Here is a 22,097-nt window from a genome sequence, read left to right as displayed (position 1 = left end):
AGACCTCCGGGAACTGATGCAGAGCGAAAGGAGCAGAGCCAGAAGAACTCTATACACAGAGACTGACATTCTGTGGTAAAATCGAATGTAATGGACTTCTGTACCAGCAGCAATACAATGACCCAGGACAATTCTGAGGGATTTATGGTAAAGATGCTACCCACATTCAGAGGAAGGACTGCAGGAGAGGAAACATATAAGAAAAACAACTGCTTGAAAGCATGGGTTGGGGTGGACATGATTGGGGATGTGGACTCGAATCTACCACACCAATGCAACTACCAACAATTTGGAAATTGGTCTTGATCAAGGACACATGACAAAACTAGTGGAAATACGCATGGGTAGGGGGGGGGGGGGGGGGGGGGTTGAAGGGGAAAGGAGGAGCATGAATCATGTAACCATGTTAAAAATGAATATTAATAAATGTTAAAAAAAAAAAAAGAATGTAAACTTCTGTGGGCAGGGACTGGTTGGTTTTTGTTTCTATATTCCTAATGCCTAGCACAATACCTAGCATAAAAGGAGTCACTTAAATACTTGTTGAATGACTGATTCTTCATCTTTTATTGGTTCCTCCACCTTGGGACTCCTCTAATGGCTGCCTTCTCATCATTCTTTCCATGCTCTCGTCCTTTTACAAGATCACTTGCTTCCACGGTTTCAACTATCACCTCTTCTTAGGTAATTCCCAAAGCTTTATTTATTCCAACCTAAACCTCTCTTCTTAGCTACAGAGCACAGATATAACTACATACAAGTTGGCCCTTTATGGATATCCCACCAGCATTGCAAACTCAACATATTCAAAACTGAACTTAGTTATCTAGTCACTCATGTTCAAAACTTCTCTTATCCATGACTCTACCTCCTGCTTTACTCTTACATCCAATCAGTTATAGCTGTGCCTCTACAATATGTCTTTTTTTTTTTTAAACCCTTACCTTCTGTCTTAGAATCAATACTGTGTATTGGTTTTAAGGTAGAAGAGTGGTAAGGGCTAGGCAACGAGGGTCAAGGGATTTGCCCAGGGTCACACAGCTAGGAAGTATCTGAGGCTAGATTTGAACCCAGGACCTCTCGTCTCTGGGCCTGGCTCTCAATCTACCCAGCTTCCCCCTACAATATATCTTAAGCCTGTCCCTAAACCTCTATTCATGCTGCCATAGTGATGGTATAGGCCACCTCCTGGTATACCACTATCTACCTGAATGACAACAACCTCCTGCCTCCACTCTTTCTCCCCTAGAAACTATCTTTCATATCCATGCCAAACTTACCTTCTTTACATATAGACTTGGTGACTGTCACTCCTCTGCTCCAAATTTTTCAATAGCTCCTTACAGTTTACTGTATAAAGTCCAAAAACCTTTGCTTGGCAGTCAAAGCCCTCCACAATCTAGGAGGGTCCCACCTTTCAGGGAACCAAACTGAAGTTCTTGCCCAATTCTCTGACTGGTGTTTCCCAAGGTCAAAAACTCCCTTATCAAATTTGTACATGCTGTAAGGTTTGCAAAGCACTTCATGTAATTATGCCATCTGATCTGATCTTCTACTCATCCTCTGAAGCTACTACTACTAGGGGGCAATTCTTACTTCTTTAAATTCCTATTCATCTATTCAAATGCCACTTCTTTCCAGAAATGTTTTATCACATCAACAGATAATGATTTTTCCCTATCATAAAGCCATTCTCCTCCTCTTCCCTGAAGCCCTAGACATGCACTACTCTGTACTAGTTATGGATGTTTAAATATCACTTTTTCTAGCCTCTGGCACAGTGATCTGCATATAATAGCAAGCATGAAGTAAATGTTTATTGAATAAATTCCCCTACCAGACTGTAAGTTCCATGAGAACAGTAGTCGTCTACTCTAAACTTTGATCTTTTGAACTGAATTGAATCATATTGTGTGTGTATCTATCAGATTCATCTAAACCAGTGATGGGCAAACTACAGCCCATGGGCCAGATGTGGGCCCCCTGAAATGTCCTATCCCTTCTCACATCATCCCTAATCTGACGAATACAATGAGTAGGATACAATGCAATGAAACTTGGAAAGAGTTGCCTTAGAAACAGACTGACAGATGAGCATTTCCTTTCCTTTGGCCCCTCTTTAAAAGGTTTGCCCATCACTGATCTAAACTATTAAAAAAATAAGTCTAGCCTTTGTTAAGACCTCATCAGTACTATCTAGCAGATTCCAATTCAGAAATATCAAAAATAAGGCTTCTCTAGATAGTTAATTTAAGTACTTTCCTCAGTCCCCTTTGAGCCTGATTGCTTGATTAACAGTAATCATTAATTCAGTAGAAGGAATTCCTCCCAGTAGGAATGAAGATAAGGATGTCATGACTAAGCATGCATCTCGAACTTTTTCCTCCTAGCTGCCTAGCCTGCGGTTCTAGATCTGTTCTACATTTTCTTACAAGTGGAATCCATTCCCTGAAGCAACAGTAGGTATGGACAGGAATGGGATCAGAGATACGAAGGTGGAAGCAACCTTAGTGATCAACTCTCTCATTTACAGATGAGGAAATTAAGTAAAGAAGTTGGAGGTTGGGGTAGTGGCTGTGGGAAGCAGGGACAGTCACAAAAGTGACTGAAAAAAGAATGTATTAGAATAAGCCAAAATTTTTCATATTTCTAACCTGAATACCCACAGTGGATAGTATTAATTTCCACCTATAAGAATGTTTAGGGGGACTGTCAGAGCACCAGGGGAATACAATCCATTGTGGTCACCAGGAACAGGAAAGTTTGATCAGACTAATGTATAGTCGTAAAATTAAGAGTCAGTGTCAATTACTCAATATTTTACAGATAAGGAGAAGGGAAGCCTAGAGAGCAAATGTATTTCTCCAAAGTCTCCTGGCTAGGTCACCTGATATGTATGTGTTTTAGTGCTCTTTCTACTTCAATACATAATAATATGTATTATAAGACACTTCATGTTTAAGGTTTACAAAGCATTTTTCTCCCAACAATTATGTCAGGTAATATAACCAAATGTATTTTACAGTTTAAGAAACTGAGGCAGAAAGAGGATAAGGATTTCTCAAAGGTCAGATAGAGGCGGCTCATAATCCTATTAATCACCAATTAATATCTTACCACCCACGAGTCTCCTAAGCAGAACTTATTTTCCCTGAGTCTCAGACCAGGACTAGACAATTCCTGGTTAGTATTCTTTCATTCCAGTTTCAGAAACAAGCTAGAGAACAAAGTTAAGTTTGTAAATCAAACCCATCCAGTAAAAATAAGGAAAGTACCATCTTCTTGAGCAGCAAACTAAGACTCAATTGTAAGTTATTTTAAAAAGGATCCTATCTGATTTCAGAAAAAGCTGGAAAGATCTATATGAACTGGTGCAGAGAGAAATAAGCAGAACCAGGAGAACATTGTAAACAGTAATAGCAATATTGTGGACTGATCAACTGTGAAAGACTTAGCTAATCTCAGCAATACAATGATCCAGGACAATTCTGAAGGACTTATGACAAAGAATTCTATCCACCTCCAGGGAAAGAACTGTTGGAGTAAGATGCAGATCAAAGCATACTATTTTTCATATGATTTTATTTATGGTTTTATTCTGGGCTTTACGTTTTATATGAGTATATGACAATCTTACAACAATGACTAATATGTTTGGATGTACTACCCAGATCAAATTGTTTACCATCTCAGAGAGGGGAGAGGGAAAGGAGAGTGGAAGACATTTTGGATTTTATAATTTCAGAAAACATATGTTGAAAATTATTATTACATGTAATTGAAAAAATAAAATATCTTTGAATAAAGAAAAAAATGAAAAAAGATCCAATCAAGAACTTAAAGGAGGGGGCAGCTAGGTGGCTCAGTGGATTGAGAGCCAGGCTCAGAGATGGGAGGTCCTGGGTTCAAATCTGACCTCAGATACTTTCTGTGTGACCCTGGGCAAGTCACTTGACCCTCACTGCCTAGCCCTTACCACTCTTCTGCCTTAGAACCAATACACAGTATTGATTCTAAGACAGAAGGTAAGGGTTTAAAAAAAAAAAATCAAAACCTTAAAGGAGCCAATTTTGAAAAATATTTTTTAATGATTTATGGGAGGGTTGTATTTGGGGAAGTACTTTATAAAGTAAAATTCCTATTTTTTGTCAAAAAGTTCTCTGGATTATTATAAAAAAAATAGAAGCAATCAGACTCTGCTTTATTTTCTCAGCTTACGGACTAGCAAATTAATTTTACTTTTGAGTTACTAAGAATGTATACATAGTAGTTTTTTTCAGTTCCATACAAGATAAAAGAATATTGTTCTTTAGCATGATTAATAGTTTTATGATTAGGAAACTGTTAAAAATTTTGTCTCCAAGTCAAAGCATCACTTCAGATTCTTTATTATTTCTAAAACACTGTATCTCTAGCCCAGCAATAAATCCAGATCTAAATCTATCTAAGAAAAAGAACAAAAAGCTAACAAAAATGACCAATTACCTAATACATCAAATGCATAATGGATAAAAAATTAACAGTAAGTTCATCTATAACCAGCAGGGATAAAAGACCTGGTTAAAAGGTTCACTTGTCCTGATATTTAAAAGTACTGGCTTGGGTTGGGGGAGGCCCATAGGGCACAATAAAGAAACTCTTCTAGCATTCTTTGCTAAAGTATAGGGTTGCAAAAGATTCCATCTTCCCCTTAATTCTTCTATAGGCCAACATTAGAAACACTTAAATTAGATGTAGAAACAGTAGTCCATATCTTGTACATATAGCCCTTTTTCAATTTAGACCTCCCCCACAAAGATCTCAATTACTCAAGTCATATTTCCAGGCTTCCAGGGCATGGCAATATGTAATGATCTCACCATGGAAAACCCCCAGAGCAGAGCATTTAACAGAGGTGGAGACTGGAGTGAACCAGGAAGGAAAATGGAACAGTTGGGAGGAAATGGCCTTTCAGTTAAAACCTCTCAAATATGTATTCAAAATAACCTATTTTAACATTAAGCTCTATCTGAAGCAGATTTTTTTTACTCTGTTCCCACCCTCCTCTGCCATGTGAGTCTTAGTCAGATCCTGAATAAAATGTTAACTATACAATTTTCCCTTTCATTTCTTTAATTTGTTTTTCCTCATAAAAAGTCATATCCAACACATCTTTTTCCAGGGGTGGGGAGAAAAACAAGCAAAAGTCAATGAACTAAAAAAGTAAGAAGCAGAAACATATTAGAAAAGGCAGTTTATGTAGCAACATTGGAGCTGGGCCAGTGTACCCAAGAGGCACAAACTTCTTGGGAGATCTCTGAGGAGGTATTCTATCTCCCTGCATCCTGCAAACCACATGTTTGGAAATGGATTTTCTGATGCTGAGGAATATTTTATGATGCAACAAATAAAAAAAAAGTGGACACATTAACTAAAGACATGAAGCATCAGGAGAATTCTATATACTTTAATAAAGACAGGATCATGAGAGAGTATGGATGAAAGCTAGGAGAAACTTTGAGAGACAGAGGAGGAGGGAGAAAGAGGAAAGAAAGAAAGAAAGAAAGAAAGAAAGAAAGAAAGAAAGAAAGAAAGAAAGAAAGAAAGAGAAAGAGAGGTGGGAAGGAAGGAAGGAAAGATGGAAAAAAGGAAGACTACTAATGAGAAATAACTAAAAGGGTAGAGAAACAGCTTCACTTTTTCTATCCCTCTGCTTCAAGTCCTACCTCAGACAAGCACAAGCTATGTGGTCCTAAGAAAGTAACTTAACATCTGTGCCCCAAGAAAGAACCCTAATTCTCCTAAGAATCCCGACCCCTTAACTCGAGTTCACTTTTCACAATTGGGGTGGTCAAGAAAAGGGCTGTAAATAGGTGGCTAACAAATGCTTGTGGATCCTCCGATATAAAAGGATGGCCTTGCATTAGGAAGCTCAAGAGAGTACCGTGCTCATGCCACAACTTTCCACCTGTGCAGCCCTGGGGCTCGGGAGGAGGCATTTTTTAGGTGAGAAACAAATTGCCCACCTTCATGAGGTTCCTTCCAACCCAACTCCTCCTCAGCTTCCCTTTCCCCCACCTCGTCCTCTCATCCTATCTCCTTGAGAAAGTAGCATATAGAGTAATAGTGCTGACAGTACTGGACAGCAAAATCACAAATCCTGGGTGTTCATCTCGGTTTATTCCTTTCAAGGCTGTGTGACATCGAGAAAGTCGCTGCCCCTCTCGGTGCCTATTTCTGCGTCTTTAAACGGGGGCTGGCAGGTCTTTGCCCCCACGGGGCTGTTGTGAGGAAAGAGCCGTGTAGACAGACCTCCATGACCCGCCGAAGGGAGAGCGATCCTCAGCCCGCTCCCTCAACTCCCCGGGGGTTCCTGTAGACACCTCGCAGATCCGAGTAGCCCCCACACCGCGGCGGCCCCGAGCCACTGTGGGGCCCTCTCAGCGGGAGGCAGCACGCACACGCGGGGATGGGGCTCGGGTGAATCCCGGCCCCGGCCCGGCTCCCGCCCGCCAGTCCTAGGATCCCTCCTTCCCTCCCTCCCTCGCTTGCTCGCTCGCTCACCTCCCCGGTAGCTTGGCGCTCCTCTTCCAAAACTGTTTGCTGTTATCTCCGGCCATGGCTCGGGCCTGGAGAGCGGGCTGCAGGCGGGGCCGGGGTAGGGGGAGCCGGAGAGGCGCCCCCAGGACCCCGCCACCCGAGGGCCAAGCAAGGCCGCTACTCTCCAGCTGCGGCCGCCGCCGGTCACCCGCTCCCACCTCCTGGGGGCGCCATCTTGGCTGTGGGCGCCCCCCCTCCTCCTCACGACGCCGCGCCGCTGCCATTGGTCAGCGGCGAAGGCCGTCGCATCGCAGGCCAATGAGGAACTTGCGTCCTGTGGGCCTCTGAAGCCACGAGTTACGTCAAGAGTAGGGCATACAGGTGGGCAGTGGGGGTGGAGCCCTAGGGGAACGGGTGGGAGAGGCGGGACTTGCAAGCGCCAATCACTGGAGAGAAATGGAATAGGTAAGAAATACACTTTTGTGAGAGGAAGAGGACACTTTTCCTGTGAGTTGCGACTCTTTAGAACTTGAATTTTTTCTCTTCTCTTCCCTTCCTTTCCTTCCTTTCCTTTTTCCTTTCTTTATTTTTTTTTCCTTTGGGGTTGAGGTGAGAAGTGAAAGAACTCTTGTTCTAAAAGTTAGGAAACCCAAAGGAGTCGTGATGAAAAAATGCTGTCCATCTCCAGAGAGAGGACTGATAAACTCTGAAGGCAAATTGAAGTATAATTTTCTTGCGTTATTTATTTTTTTAGCCATATGGCTAATATGGAAATGTTTTGCATGGTTTCACATGTATAACTGATATGATGTGCTTTCCTTTTCAGTAAGTGGGAGGTAGGGAGAAAATCCGGAACTCAAAATATAAAAAGAAAAGAATATTAAAAAATAAATAAAATGTGTAAAAAAGTTAAGAACCCTAGTGTTCTGATGTCCTACTTCCCATCTCCAGCTTTCTGAGGCTCTTTTAAACCACAGTGAAAAACTTTCACCTTCTGGACCACAACTTCCTTACCCACAAAGCAAAGAAAATGCCTTTGATTCAGGGCTACCACTTCTGCAATAAAATAGAGGTTGGTTGATGAGAATCCAATTAAGCATTTAAGATTGGTGAGGTGTGCCACATAAAGGAAATAGTCTTTAGGCGCAGCTAGATTTCACAGTGTAGAGTACTAGCCAGAGTATCTGAGTTTAAATTTGGCCTCAGACAATTCCTAGCTGTGTGAACCTGGGCTAGTCATGTCACGCTGATTGCCTAGCCCTTGTCACTCTTCTATCCTAGAATTGATATTATGACAGAAAGTAAGGACTTTAAAAAAAATAAAACTCTGTCCCAATGAAGTTCACATTCTAAGTATTCTACATTCTAAGTATTCTAGTTTCACTTACTGCAGAAAGGTAACCTGGTGAAGTGGATAGGGAACTATGCCCCAAGCAAGATGTGTTCTCAAGTCCCTCTTCTGACACTACTGGCTGTGTGACCCTGTAACTAGTCATGTTAACTTTTCAATGCTGAAGGAAATTCTCTAAGAGCATGTGTCAGGGTGGAAAGAATGCCAGGCCTAGAGTCAGGAAGATTCATCTTCCTGAGTTCAAATCTAGCCTCAGACATGTCTGTTGTATGACCTTGGACAAGTCACCTTACTCTGATTACTTCAGTTTCTTCATCTATCAACTGAGCTAGAAAAAGAAAATGGCAAACTTTACCAAGAAGATTCAAAACGGTATTTCAATAAGTCAGACATGACTAAAATGACTTAAAATTAAACATAAAATTGTAAAGAAGGTACTGACCTGCACTGGTAGAGGGAGTTCCCTATAGAAATTAAAACAGATCCACTATTCATTAATTTCAACATACATTAAGTTCTTACCATATAGAAAAGAATCTCATAGGCTGAGTGGGTAAGTACCTATATCCAGAAAGATGATATTGAAGAATATTATGGGAAGAATACTATCTAGGAAATCACAGAGGCTAAAACACAAATAGCTGACTATAATAGTATTACATGAATACCTTAGAAATGGGCAAAAAAAAAAAATAACGAGGAGGAAAGTCATCATCTGTTTATAACAACCCAGATGCTGACAAACAGAATATAAGAAATTCAATAATGGTTTTAGTCAGTTCATTGAGATCAGGGTACCAAAAACTATTCTGTGGAAAACCAGCATGATTATTCTCCATGGGTTCAATCACTATCATTAGGAATATAAAGATTTTTCTCTTAATTGGTATATGTTTGGGGGTTTTGGTTTTATAAGATTATTCACTTATAAAAATGAACAATATGGAAATATGTTTTACATGATAATACATGTATAACCCAGATTGACTTGTTTTCCAGCTCTGGGAGGGGAAAGGAATAAGAAAGGGAGACAATTTCGATCATACAACTGGAGATTTATGAGGAAATTTGTTCCTACATGTAACTGGTAAAAAAATTGAATGAAATAAAAATTAAAAAAAAGAAATATAAAGTCTAAGGGCAGCTAAGTGGCTTAGTGAATTGAGAGCCAGGCCTAGCCTGGTTCTGAATTCAAATCTAGTCTCAGATACTTTCTAGCTATGTGACCCTGGGCAAATTATCCCCATTGTCTAGCCCTTACAGGTCTTCTGCCTTGGAACCAGTACACAGTATTGATTCTAAGATGGAAGGTGAGAATTTTTTAAAAATGGAAGAAAGAAGTGTACTCTCCAAATATCCTTGTATTTAGAAAAACCCTCTCTGGATCTATTTTTGTTTTCAAACTATATTGCCTTTTGGGATGGGTTTCGTATGCTTACTACCCTAGTATATATCTTTTTAAATTTTTATTTAAAATTTTTCTCTCTTATTGCTATGAACTTGAAAAGCATTAACAAATATGAACATTTCCACTTTCAAAGAACAGAAAAGAGGAACACACAGAGAGACATATATCTCAAAGTATATGTCTTAATTTCAAACTATCTTTTGCCCTTGCTTCAAGCTTCTTTTGTCCCATGACTTTAATGTTGTGGGATTTGATGTTGAAATCACTTAAGTCATGCTTTATAGACTTTGATCATATTCTTTTACCTCTCCCCCCACCAGATTTCTTTTTTCCTGAACTGTTATACTCAAATTGAAACTGCTCCATCTATCCCTTTGATCATTTTAATTTTCTAATTAGGTCTCTCATGAAATGTTGTGACCAGCTCTACACACAGCATTTGATCTACAGATGTACCATGGTTTTGTGCAGAGTTCAGAAAAATCTCCAATCTAAGAGAACTTAGTCAACCTTAACCACAGCAATCAAGTAGCCCAAAAAAGAGGCTCCCTCTTGAAGTGGGCTTGGATATACTTTGGGGAAACTTCTCATTTCTCTCCTTATCTCCATCCAAGTAAAATCTGGAAAACTTGGGAATCTAACACTCCCTTAAGGGAAACCACTAGGGCAGCTATTACAATAAGGCCCACTGGGTTTCAAAACATAGAATAGTTATTTTCTGTATCTGCAACCTAGAAAGTTATTACATCTAAGCCTAAAAAAATGGAGATGCCTCCCCCCCATCATCCAACCTTGCCTTCCAGGAACCTGAGCAGTCCTTATGACTTGCAATACCACCTTGATTGTGCCCTCACTAGGGTGTTCTGTTACTGTTGCCCCCATTATCTCTAATGTTTTCCAGCACTTCCTTATTCACTATTCTTTCCTTTAATCTGCTTATAGGCTATTGATATTTGTTACCTCTATGATCTTTAAAAGCTCTTGAGCCCATAAAATAATGACATTTGGGGAGCCTCAGCTACTGTATTACAGGTAACTTATTTCTCTTCTCTGGGGCTAGAATGGCTCTAGGCCATAGTGGCAAACCTATGGTATACATGCCACAGATGGCACACAGAGCCCTCTCTGAGGGCTTGGCACACCATCACCCGCCAGAGTTAGTTTCTAGAAAATCAGAGGGACTCAGAGCAGAGCTATTCCCTTCCCCCTCTCCCCCATAACTGAGGTCATTCATTCCTCATTTCCCCCACCCTTCTGCCTAGCAGCCAAAGGAGGCTCTTCATCTCTCTCCTGTCTGGGGTAAGGTAGCGAGGTTCACTTGCCATCACTGCTCTAGGTTATATACACCTTCTGATGTTAACCATTCTATACACTAAGGGTTCTTAATCTGTTTTGTGCCATGAACCCCTTTGGCAGTCTGATGAAATTTACCAACAACCTTTTATGTGGTGGGGGTAGCTAGGTGGCTTGGTGGGCAGAGATGGCCTAGAGATGGGAGGTTCTGGGTTCAAATCTGAACTCAGACACTTCCTAGCTATGTGAACCTGGGCAAGTCACTTGACTCCCATTGCCTAGCCCTTACCACTCTTCTGCCTTGGAACCAATACAGAATATTGATTCTAAGAGAAGGAAATGATTTATATGTATATATACATATACATATGTATATACATACATACATACATACATACATAATGTGTATATATATTACAAAAGAACCCAATTATATTCAAATATAATTAAATTTTTTTTCCATAATCTATGGCCTCTAGGTTAAGAACACCTGCTCTACTCAAAGCACTTAGTCAAATGTTCATTAAATTCTCCCACTTCTTTCTACTATCCACCTTGAATCTGTTCATGATGAATCTGTTCCCTCCCCACCAGCCCCTGAGAGGTAAGTCTTCAATTCAGTTAGCACCTTCTCTTTCCTTTCATTGGGTTTTGGAGGGAACTCGGTCTCTTTGCATTTGCCCTTGTTCTCCCCTACACCCACTCCTCTCTGTTAAGGACAGTTGGGTCAGGTTATTCAAGACACACTAGGTGGAGAGGTGCTCAATGCATCCAAGGCCTATTGTCTCTCTCTTCATAGAGGGATAGTACGTAGAGGTTGCAGAACACAGATCAACTCTCCTGCCTTCCTTTCTGCTTGATATATAACAAGAAGAACTGAAATCAAAGTGGGTGCCCATTGATTGGTGAATGGTTGAACCAATGGTAATATAGGAATGTGTTTGGATATCATCATATCATAGAAAATGACAAATGGGAAGAATTCAGAGAAGTTTAGGAAGACTTATATGAACTGCTACAGAGTGAAATGAACAGAAGCAGGAGAACAAGGTGCCCAGCGACCACCATACTGTAAAGGAAAACATGGAAAGACTTCAGAATTACAATCAATGCAGTGATCATTCATGATTACGGAGAACTAGAATCCTCTATAATCGTCATTACGTGATGGATCCTCTGAAGTGAAGTGGTGGAGAGTGAAGTGAAGTAAAGGTGTAGAGAGTGGAGGTCCTGGGTTCAAATTTGGCCTCAGACACTTCCTAGATGCAATACCCTGGGCAAGTCACTTAACCCCCCTTGGCTAACCCTTATCACTCTTCTGCTTTGGAACCAATACACAGTATTGATTCTGAGATGGAAGGGAAGGACTTGAAAAATTATAATAATAAAATAAATTTAATTAGAAAAAAGAAATTGGACAAGGTCACTTTCACCAGGAAGGCACAGGGCCTTAAAACACAAAACTGTTTTATTTATAGAGTAAAGTGTATATTATGAAAAAGCAGAGTCTGGGTTGGACACTTATTTATTAACTTCCATCAAATACTCTTGTGTGATGGCTAGACTCAGTGATTTCACATATAGAAACTATGTGGCCTTTCCTCAGAATAATTATATTTGTTGAAATACTCAGATAGATACCTGCTGCATTTTGACTTGAAAACCAAAAATTAGCATCATCTAAGTTTTATTGCATTTTTCTTTCTTTTCTTTTTTTCTTTTTTTTTTGGTAAACACAAATTACATTTTAATCATTTTCAGTGGCTTCATAGCCTGTATGCCATAGGGTTTGACGCTTCTGGCATGGAAAATGGGTTGTGAGTTAATTGTGTGTGCCAACTCCATTTTTATTAGGACTCAGGATGTGTATGATCAGATACTATGGCACTCCTTGATCAGATCTCAGTTGGGAAGGCTACAGCTTCATAGAATGGCTAACAACCCATAAAAAATTTTTTCTTCCTGACAATGTGACCCAGGATCAAATGGAATGCACCATCTATAAAATGCTACAAATAACTTCCAATTTTGCATACATTTAATCGAATCAAATTACTTACTAAGATAATGATTTATCCAAAGGCATTAATGGTCGATAGCAGGAAGAGAGAAAGGAATAGTTGGAGGGTTAGGGTGTGAGCATAAAGATTGGCAAACATAGACATAACTCTAGACTGACATAAGAATCTAGAGTAAACTAACACAGGGGATAGATAGAGCCAGAAGGTGAGTAGTAATCATTTGCCCTAAGGAACCTAAGTGGAATAGGAGGCATCTTAGCTAGTATTCACAGAATAGAGGTATTTATCCTCCAAAAGGTAAAGGATTTACTCTGAATAACCATTGTCATTTCTCAGTTGTGTCCAACTTTTTGAGACCCCATTTGGGGTTTTCTTGACATAGATCCTGGAGTGGTTTGGCATTTCCTTCTCCAACTTATTTTATAGATAAAGAACTGAGGTAAGCAAGGTGAAGTGACTTGCGTAGGGTCACACAGCCAGAAACTAGTTGAGGCCAGAATTAAATTCAGTAAGATGAGACTTTTTGACTCCAGGCCCTTGACTCTGTCCACTGCACCAACTAGCTGCCCTGAATCTCCATAACTTTCTTTTATTTGGTTGTTTTTTTTTTTAAACCCTTAACTTCTGTGTATTGAATTATAGGTGGAAGATTGGTAAGGGTAGGCAATGGGGGTCAAGTGACTTGCCTAGGGCCACACAGCTGGGAAGTGTCTGAGGCCGGATTTGAACCTAGGACCTCCTGTCTCCAGGCCTGGCTCTCAATCCACTGAGCTACCCAGCTGCCCCCTCATAACTTTCTTTTAATAACCATTTCTGTATCTATTATCCATGATTTTTTCACAAACTTTCTATTATTTTGAAACTGCTCTGGAAACTACCCTTACTGTACTTTTCTTTTCACCTTTTATCATTTTTTCATTCATCTGTTTTTCTTTTTTTTTTTTTAAACCCTTACCTTCCATATTGGCTCCAAGGCAGAAGAGTGGTAAGGGTAGGCAGTGGGGGTCAAGTGACTTGCCCAGGGTCACACAGCTGGGAAGTGTCTGAGGCCAGATTTGAACCTAGGACCTCCCGTCTCTAGGTCTGGCTCTCAATTCACTGAGCCACGCAGCTGCCCCCATGTTTTTCATCTTTAGTCATAATGAATGGGAAAACAGTTTGGAATATCAGAAAGTAGATTCAACTGAGAATACTAAAAATTGACATCCTCAACAATTTTGAAAGATTTCATGGGAAGATTAAACACTGAAGTGATTTAACAGGAAAAGGAAAAAGCAAGTCTAAAGGACATTAAGGAGAAAGTAATTGCAAGCTTGAAGTATTTGTGAGGGAGGATATAAAATGATAATTTAAAAAAATCTTTGATCCACACTACAAAAATATCACTGGTGACCTTGATCATGGCAACCAAGTGAAGCAAAAAGAGTCAGATCATAGGGGAGCTAATAAATGAGTTAAAGGAATAAAAGGAAAAAGGAACAAGTTTAAACAGCATAGTAAAGGATTTTATAAATAGTATACTTAATATGTTCAGTCTCTGGCCCAATAGTGTAGTTGGACATATTTCTTAAAAATAAAGATGTGCATTTGAAACTATGCCCAGAGGGCTAAAAAACTGTGCATCCCCTTTGATCCAGCAATACCACTACTAGGTCTGTATCCCAAAGAGATTTTGTTGTTGTTGTTGTTGTTGTTGTTGTTGTTGTTTTTAAATTTTTTATTTTTAGAAAAAATTTCCCTGGTTACATAAGTCATGTTTTTACTTTACCCTTCACCCCTCTATCCCCCGCTTCCCCCCCCCCCCCAGTTAATTCGCATTTCTACTGGTGTGGTCAGTCAAGACTTATTTACACATTATTGATAGTTACATGGGTGTGGTCTTTTCAGGTCTACATCCCCAATCATGTTCTCATCAACCCATGTGTTCAAGTGATTGTTTTACTTCTGTGTTTCTACTCCTGCAGTTCTTCCTCTGAATGTGGATAGTTTTCCTTCCCATAAATCTCTCCGAATTGTCTTGGGTCATTGCATTGCTGCTAGTACAGGTGTCCATTACATTCGATTTTACCATAATATATCAGTCTCTGTGTACAGTGTTCTTCTGGCTCTGCTCCTTTCACTCAGCATCAATTCCTGGAGGTCTTTCCAGTTCACATGGAATTCCTCTAGTTTATTATTCCTTTTAGCACAATGGTATTCCATCACCAGCATATACCACAATTTGTTCAGTCATTCCCCAATTGAAGGGCAGACCCTTGCTTTCCAATTTTTTGCCACCACAAAGAGCGCTGCTATAAATATTTTTGTGCAAGTCTGTTTATCTATGACCAAAGAGATTTTTTAAAAGGCCATACTTGTACAAAAATATTTATTGTAGCTCTTTTTGTAGTGGCAAAGAATTGGAAATTGAGGGGAAGTCTATCAGTTGGAGATGCCCAAACAAGTCATGGTATATGATAGTGATGGAATACCACTGTGCTATAAGAAATGATAAGCAGGATGATTTCAGAAAAACCTAGAAAGATTTACATGAACTGATGCAAAGTACAGTGAGCAGAGCCAGAAGAACACTGTACACAGTGACAGCAATATTTTCTGATGAACTGTGAATGATCTAGTTATTGTCAGCAATGCAGTGATCAAAGACAATCTCAGGTACTCATGAGGAAAAATGTCATGTGAAAGAACTGATGGAGACTTAATACAGACTGAAACATATAATACTTCACTTCCTTCCTCCCTTCCTCTCTCCCTCCCCTCTCCTCCTTCTTGTTCTTGTTCTTGTTCTCCTTCTTTTTCTCCTCCTCCTTCTCTTGTTCTTCTCCTCCTTCTCCTCCTTCTTTTTCTTACATGTAAATTGGGGAAAAGTAAAATATGTATATTTTAAAAGATACAGATGGCTCACAGAAGAGACAGAGTGACTGACTATACAGTGGCTCTGGAGGTGAGTAGCCCACTGCCATATTCTTCTCCAAATTCTACCAGTCTGTCTCCCAGCACCTGCTTTCTCTCACAAGTTCTGAGCCTACAAAGGATTTTAAAATACAAGGATTGTGGAGCAGCTAGATGTCTCAGTGGATTGAGAGCCAGGCCAAGAGACAAGAGGTCGGGGGTTTAAATCTGAACTCAGATACTTCCTAGCTGTGTGACCCTGGGCAAGTCACTTAAACCCATTTGCCTAGCCCTTACTGTTCTTCTGCTTTGGAAACTAATACTTATATTGATTCTAAGACAGAAAGTAAAGGTTTTTCTTTTTTAAAAAACAAAGTTGTTATTGTATATACTGTTCAGTTTCTGTCACTCTGTATCAGTTCATAGAGGTCTTCTCAAGTTTCTCGAAAAGTTCTCTTTCATTCTTTCTTATAGTATTCGATTACATACATATACCATATAATTTGTTTAGTCATTTGCTAATAGGTGGATACCACTTAGTTTCCAGTCCTTTGCTACTACTACTACTACAAAAAAAGCTGCCATAAATAATTTTGTAACAATGTGTCTCTTTCCTCTTTGATATATTCTGGGGCATGGTATGCATTATTTAATTGCAGGATTTCTTAATATTTCTGTGTCATTGACCCCTACTTAGAATAATGTTTTAAATATATAGGATTATAAAGAACACTAATCATACTGAAATACAGGTATCACAGAAAAGTTTTGCATATTTGCACATATAAAATCTGTATCAGATTGTTTACCATCTTAGGGAAAGGAGAGAGCTAAGAAGGAGTGAGGGAGAAAAATTAGGAAGGAGGGAGAGTATTAGGAACATAAAATTTTAAAAATAAAAATGATTTTACATGTAATTGGAGAACATTTATTTGTAAAAAAAAAAAAAAAGAGCGAAAACAAATTGACCTCAATTTAAGAATCGCTTGTTGAGGGGCAACAAGGTGGCATAGTATATATGTATAGAGTACTGGGTCTGGAATTGGGAGGACCGAGGTTCAGATCATTCTTAGCTCTGTGTCCCTTAGCAAGTTACTTAACCCCCTTTGCCTAACCTTTACTCTTCTGTATTAGTGTTGTTAATGGGATAAAAAGTAAGAATTATTAAAAAACAAACAAAAAAAACACCAAGAATCTTTGTTTTAGTGACTTTGGCAGCATAGATTCAAATTACTTTCCAGAATGACTGGCTTAATTCAAAGTTCTAGCACCAATACTTTGGTGTACCTGTTTCCTAGAAGTCCCTCTAATTTTCATTTTCCTTGTTGTTTTCTTTGTCAAAATAATGTACATTTATGTAATTAGGAATGATTTGTAGCATTTTTATACTGTTGTTTATATTTCTTCCTTTGGAAACTGCTCGGGCATCTCTTTTGATCTCCTGGAGAATGACTTGTGTTTTTATTTCTTTGATATGAAATCTTTACCAGAGTAACTTGCTACAGAGATTTTTTTGTTTATTTTTGTTTTATTATTTTAATTTTATAATTTTTAATTATTATGAGTTTATAACTATCTTTTCATTCACTAAATGTCCAATTACATCTTTTTAAAAAATAGAATTTATTTCAAGGTATCTCAACCCCTCTCTCCCCATACCACAGAAGGCATCACAACAAAAGGATGTGTATATGTAAATTAATATCCTTAGTGTTTCTCTTTATTAGTTTTTTCTCTGGAAGTGGACATTCATGTCATTCTTCAAATATTAATTCTGTATCTATATATAATGTTCTCTTGGTTCTACTCATTTCATTCTTCATTATTTTGTGTAGGTTTTTCCAAGTTTTAAAAAAATTAACCTGCTCATTATTTCTTACAGCTCACTAGTATTCCATCATCATAATTTCTTCAGCTATTCCCCAATTGATAGACATCCCTTTGGTTTCCAGTTCTTTGCTAACACAAAGAGCTACTATAAATTTTTTGAAACATAGGTTCTTTTCCTTTTTCCCTGATGTCCTTGGGAAATAAGGATATATACAAGGGTTTCCTAAGGATATACACAGTTTTCTAACTCTCAGGACCTAATTCCAAATTGTGCTCCAAAATGATCAGTTCACAGTTCCTCCAACAGTCTTTTAAAATCCCCATTTTCCCACATCTCCTTCAGCATTTGTCCGTTTTCCCTTTAATCATTTAACCCATCTGATATGAGATGTGAGATGATATCTCAGAATTGTTTTGAGTTGTATTTCTCCAATCAGTAGTGATTTAGAACATTTTTTCATATACCTATACATGGCTTTGATTTTTTTATCCAAAAACTGTCTGTTCATATCTTTATCAATTGGAGGGGTGGATCTTTTTCTTATAAATCTGACAAAGTTCTCTATGTATTTTTGATATGAGACCTCTATCTGGGAAACTGTCTATAACAATTCCCCCCAATTTTCTGCTTTTCTTCAAATCTTGGCAGCTGCAGAGACTTTTTTTGAGACCTGTAAGTCTTGCAGAAAAAAGGTCCCACACTGCTAGAGAGGAAGGCATAAAGCAAAGGAGGTCTGGAAGGAAGACCTTTCTAAAAGAGCTAAAGATATATGAGTGGAGGCTCTCATGGGAGCATGTAGGTCATACAGAAGGGTCTAAAAGCAGTTTTAGAGCTGTGTCAAGAGGTGTAGACTTCATTTAGAGATTCTGCTTTTCTCAGGGGTCTCACCACCAGATGTGGGGTGAAGAGGATTCCTTGTGACTCTTGAGCAGGACAGTAAGCTGATAGCCCCTTTGTAGATGGTTTCTTCCACTAGACACTAAAAGAGAGAAAAAAGGAGCGGGGGACATCTTTCTTCTCCAGTGAAAGAAGCCAAGGGCAGAAGAACAGGGCTGAAGTCCTCCTCATTCTCCTGGTGTTCCCATACCCACCCCTAACTGTAGATGTGGCTTGGGAGAGCTGAGAGGGCTACTCCTGGCTCCAATTGAGGGACCTTTTCCATCTCACCAGCCTTCTCCTGCTCTGGGAGGTGGGTACTGTTATAAGGGTTTTCTAACCCTTATTGATTATTGGTTTTGGATGGTATTACCAATAAAATTGTCCTGTGTTGACAGGTTGTTGTTTTGACTGTTAGAAAAGATGGCTTCCGAAACAGTCTTAAAAATTCTGGCTCAGGCCAGGCTTATATAAAAACTATTTATTGGAAGTATTTAAAAATTAGGAAGAAGGAAAAGGAAACAAGTAAGAACATATTTATCCTAACTCTAAATCTTCTACTTGTACCCAAAACCCAATTTAGGATTCACAAGAATCCACTTCTCCTTGATACAAACCAAACTTAATCTTCCTATGCTATCTATTAACCCAAATCTAACTTTCTATCCTAAAACTAAAAAAATTATAAATGATAACAATGAGAAAGATTTGATTTCTTTCCTGTTGGTTAGATGGGAAAAGCCCCCAAGCCAAAATCTTCACAGCTTTGCTCACTTCTGCCACCACTGGCAAAGCAGTGATATTTCACCACAATCTCCTTTTTTTTTACTTGGATAATTCTCAAGGGGAAATTTCACCAGATCTCCAACTTCCAGCTTTTCGAGCCAGAACACCCTCGGATCTCTTTCCTTTAGCCAGGATAGACCAAGAGTGAGTGTTCGTTTCTCTGTCTTTTTTAAGAACCTCTGAGAAAATTCTTTTTATTTCCCATGATCCTCTCTTGAAAAATCTATTTTGGCCTCAAAGAAATCCAGCTTTTCTCAAATTTCTATATTCATCTATTGCAACCAATCCTAATTCCTAATTAACCCTTAATTAACTCTTAACTCTTAATTAACAAATATCCTATTACAGTGCCCCTCTGCCAGAATTGATAGGTCTTATTATTGATTTGACAAATGTGGAAACTGCAGAGGTTGAGTGACTTGCAAATGGCATGCACCTAGTAAGTTTAAGAGACAAGATGGGGACTGAGGCTACCTGACTCAAATTCCAGTACTGTTTCTATGACACAATACTGACAGGTTCTCTCATGTCAAGAAATTTCTGATTTAGGTAGGGAGAAAGGATATAAACATGTAAAAAAGTAAGCAACAACAAAAGACTTAACTAATGTCCAGGAGGATAGTGGAAGACAATTAATGAGTCAGTACATGATTTAATGTCAAATGAATTATTCAAATAATAATAAGTTGAGGATTTCAGAGGAAGGAAAACTCACACTGGAGAGACAGAATATAGAGAGTTTAATAGATAGGGAGAAAGATACATATGCAGAGAGTGACTAGAAGATACAATTCAATTCACTTTATTTATTTAACCCTTACCTTCGGTCTTAGAATTGATACTGAGAGTTGATTCCAAGACAGAAGAGTTCTAAGGGCTAGGCAAGGGTGGGTTAAGTGACTTGTCCAGGGTCACATAGCTGGGAAGTATCTGAGGTCAGATCTGAACCCAGGACCTCCTGCCTCTAGGCATGGCTCACAATCCACTGAGCCACCTAGCTGCTCCCTTAAGTATTTTTGAAGAATTCACTAGCCCAGATATTAGGCTAGGTTTTGGGAGTGAAAGGCATGAATCAAATCCTGCCCTTAAGATGCTTACATTCTAAAAATAACAAATAAATAAAACATGAGATTACATTCTATTAGAGAATAAACAGAGGGAAAGCTAGAAAGAGGAAATCAGGCAGAGACAGGAGGCTCTGAGTTCAAATTTGATTGCATATACCTCTTACTTGTGTTACCCTGGGCAAGTCACTTAACCCTAATTGTCTAACCTTTACTAGGTTTTTCTGCCTTTCAACCAATACTTTAGTAATGATTCTAAGATGAAAGATAAGAGTTTTTGAGAGAGAGAGAGAGAGAGAAGAAGAAGAAGAAGAAGAAGAAGAAGAAGAAGAAGAAGAAGAAGAAGAAGAAGAAGAAGAAGAAAGGATGGAAGAGAAAAAGAAAAAATAAAAGGAAAAGAAGGAAGGAAGAAAGAACAAAAGAGAAAAGAAAGAAAGAAAGAAAGAAAGAGAAAGGATGAATGGAAGGAAGGAAAGATAAAAAGAAAGAGAGAAAAGGAAAGAAAATTTTAAGAAAGGGAGGAAGGAAGGAAAGAGAGAAAATGAAAGAAATGGAGGGAGAAAGAGAAAAAGAGAGAAAGAAGGAAGGAAAGAATGAATGGAAGGAAAGAGAAAAGGAAAGGAAAAAAGAAAAAGGAAGGAAGGAAAGAGAGAAAGAAAGAGAAAAAAGGAAGGAAAGAGAAAAGAAAGGAAAGAGAGAGAGAAAGGAAGGGAGGAAGAAAGGAAAGAAGACAGGAAGAAAGAAAAGAAGGAAGACAGGAAGAAAGAAAAGAGAGAAAAGAAGGAAGGAAGGAAAGAGAAACAAAAGAAAAGTAAGAAACGAAACAAAAGAAAGAACAGGGGCAGCTAGGTTGCTCAGTGGATAGAATGCCAAGCCTAGCTGTTTGACCCTAGACAATTCACTTAACTCCCATTGCCTAGTCCTTACCTCTCTTCTGCCTTAGAACCAATACTTAGTATCAATTCTAAGACAGAAGAGGCTTAAAAAGAGGAAGTCAGGAAGAAGGTAAGAAAGGGAGTGAAAGTTCTGAGTTCTATTCTCAACCATTCCTCAACTGACAGCATCAGGTTGCATAGCAACAAGGACAGGTTTAGAGGTAACTGGGAAAGGAGGGTTTTCCACAGGGTTGTAGCAAATTTAAAAAAAGGAAACCTGGCAACCTGCCTCCAGTTTAGGTTTGGGAAGTAAGACATCCTTGGCACAAGGCTCTAGGTAATATTTTTTGTGGGGGGCTTCAGTATGAGAACGCGGCGCTATTGTGGCATGACTGCCCAGCTGGGCACTTTTCTCTCAGGTGTTTTTACCATCTTTACCACCAACATGTTTGTGGTGTTTGAAGAGAGGCACATGGGAGATCCTAACTGTACCAACCAAGCTCAAGCTGGGGAAGAGATTGACCTGATGAGCAAGGCTATTATCTGTTGGAGTTTTAAGATCACCTTATGCTTGTCCATAGTTACCATCTTAATCAGCTGTTTCCTCTTGTACTCTGTGCATGCCCAGATCTACCAGGGCATGGTGATCTATGTCATCTGGATTATCTTCTATGAAGCAGTCAACTCCCTGCTACAGACCCTGACCAACACATCTAGTCAAAAGAACACGAATCCTGTGGAAGTGAATTATTTACGTTGGTTTGGCCTATTCTCCCGTGTCTTCTTGCATGGGTTTTGGATTGTTTTTGTGATCACTTATGCTCACATGGTGTACAAAAAACAGATGGAAAGTAAAATTACTTCCTACAACCAGCCTTTCTCTTCGTATGTGGAATTAATACCAGAGCAGCAAACCACCTCATATAGCCCAAAGCTCAGTTACCCATCTGGCATCTATTCGGAGTAAACTAATCTATTTTTCCCAAGAGTCAGGATTCCTGGGTCCAAGAATAATACTTCAAATTCTCATTCTCTTCCAATTTTTTTGAACTTGGATTTTAATTTGAACCCTGAATTTTCTGTTTCTCTAATGGTTTTACCCACAAGTAAAGTCACTCAATTTGTGGTGCCTAGTAGAATTGTTGTGTTTTTAGTTCTGGGTAGGGGTGGATGCATGTGGG

General features: G+C 39.0%; 2 protein-coding genes across 2 annotated transcripts in view; one reads left to right on the top strand and one right to left on the bottom strand.

Annotated features, from left to right (window-relative positions):
* TBC1D22B (TBC1 domain family member 22B) overlaps window positions 1-6,599 on the bottom strand; it is a 129,747-nt gene extending 123,148 nt beyond the window's left edge. The window contains exon 1 of the mRNA XM_044675296.1: window positions 6,544-6,599. Within this exon, the coding sequence (XP_044531231.1) occupies window positions 6,544-6,599 (56 nt within the window). The remainder of the gene's footprint in view (window positions 1-6,543) is intronic.
* Window positions 6,600-21,280: 14,681 nt separating this feature from the next.
* Window positions 21,281-21,883, top strand: TMEM217 (transmembrane protein 217). The gene has a single exon (XM_044675295.1). The coding sequence runs from the start codon at window positions 21,281-21,283 to the stop codon at window positions 21,881-21,883; it is 603 nt and encodes a 200-aa protein (XP_044531230.1).
* The last annotated feature ends 214 nt before the right edge of the window (window positions 21,884-22,097 follow it).

This window comes from Gracilinanus agilis, chromosome 4 (assembly GCF_016433145.1).
Source record: "Gracilinanus agilis isolate LMUSP501 chromosome 4, AgileGrace, whole genome shotgun sequence".
Classification (NCBI taxonomy): Eukaryota; Metazoa; Chordata; class Mammalia; order Didelphimorphia; family Didelphidae; genus Gracilinanus; species Gracilinanus agilis.
Note: the sequence above shows the minus strand (reverse complement) of the source record. Positions and strands in the feature narration are given on the sequence as shown.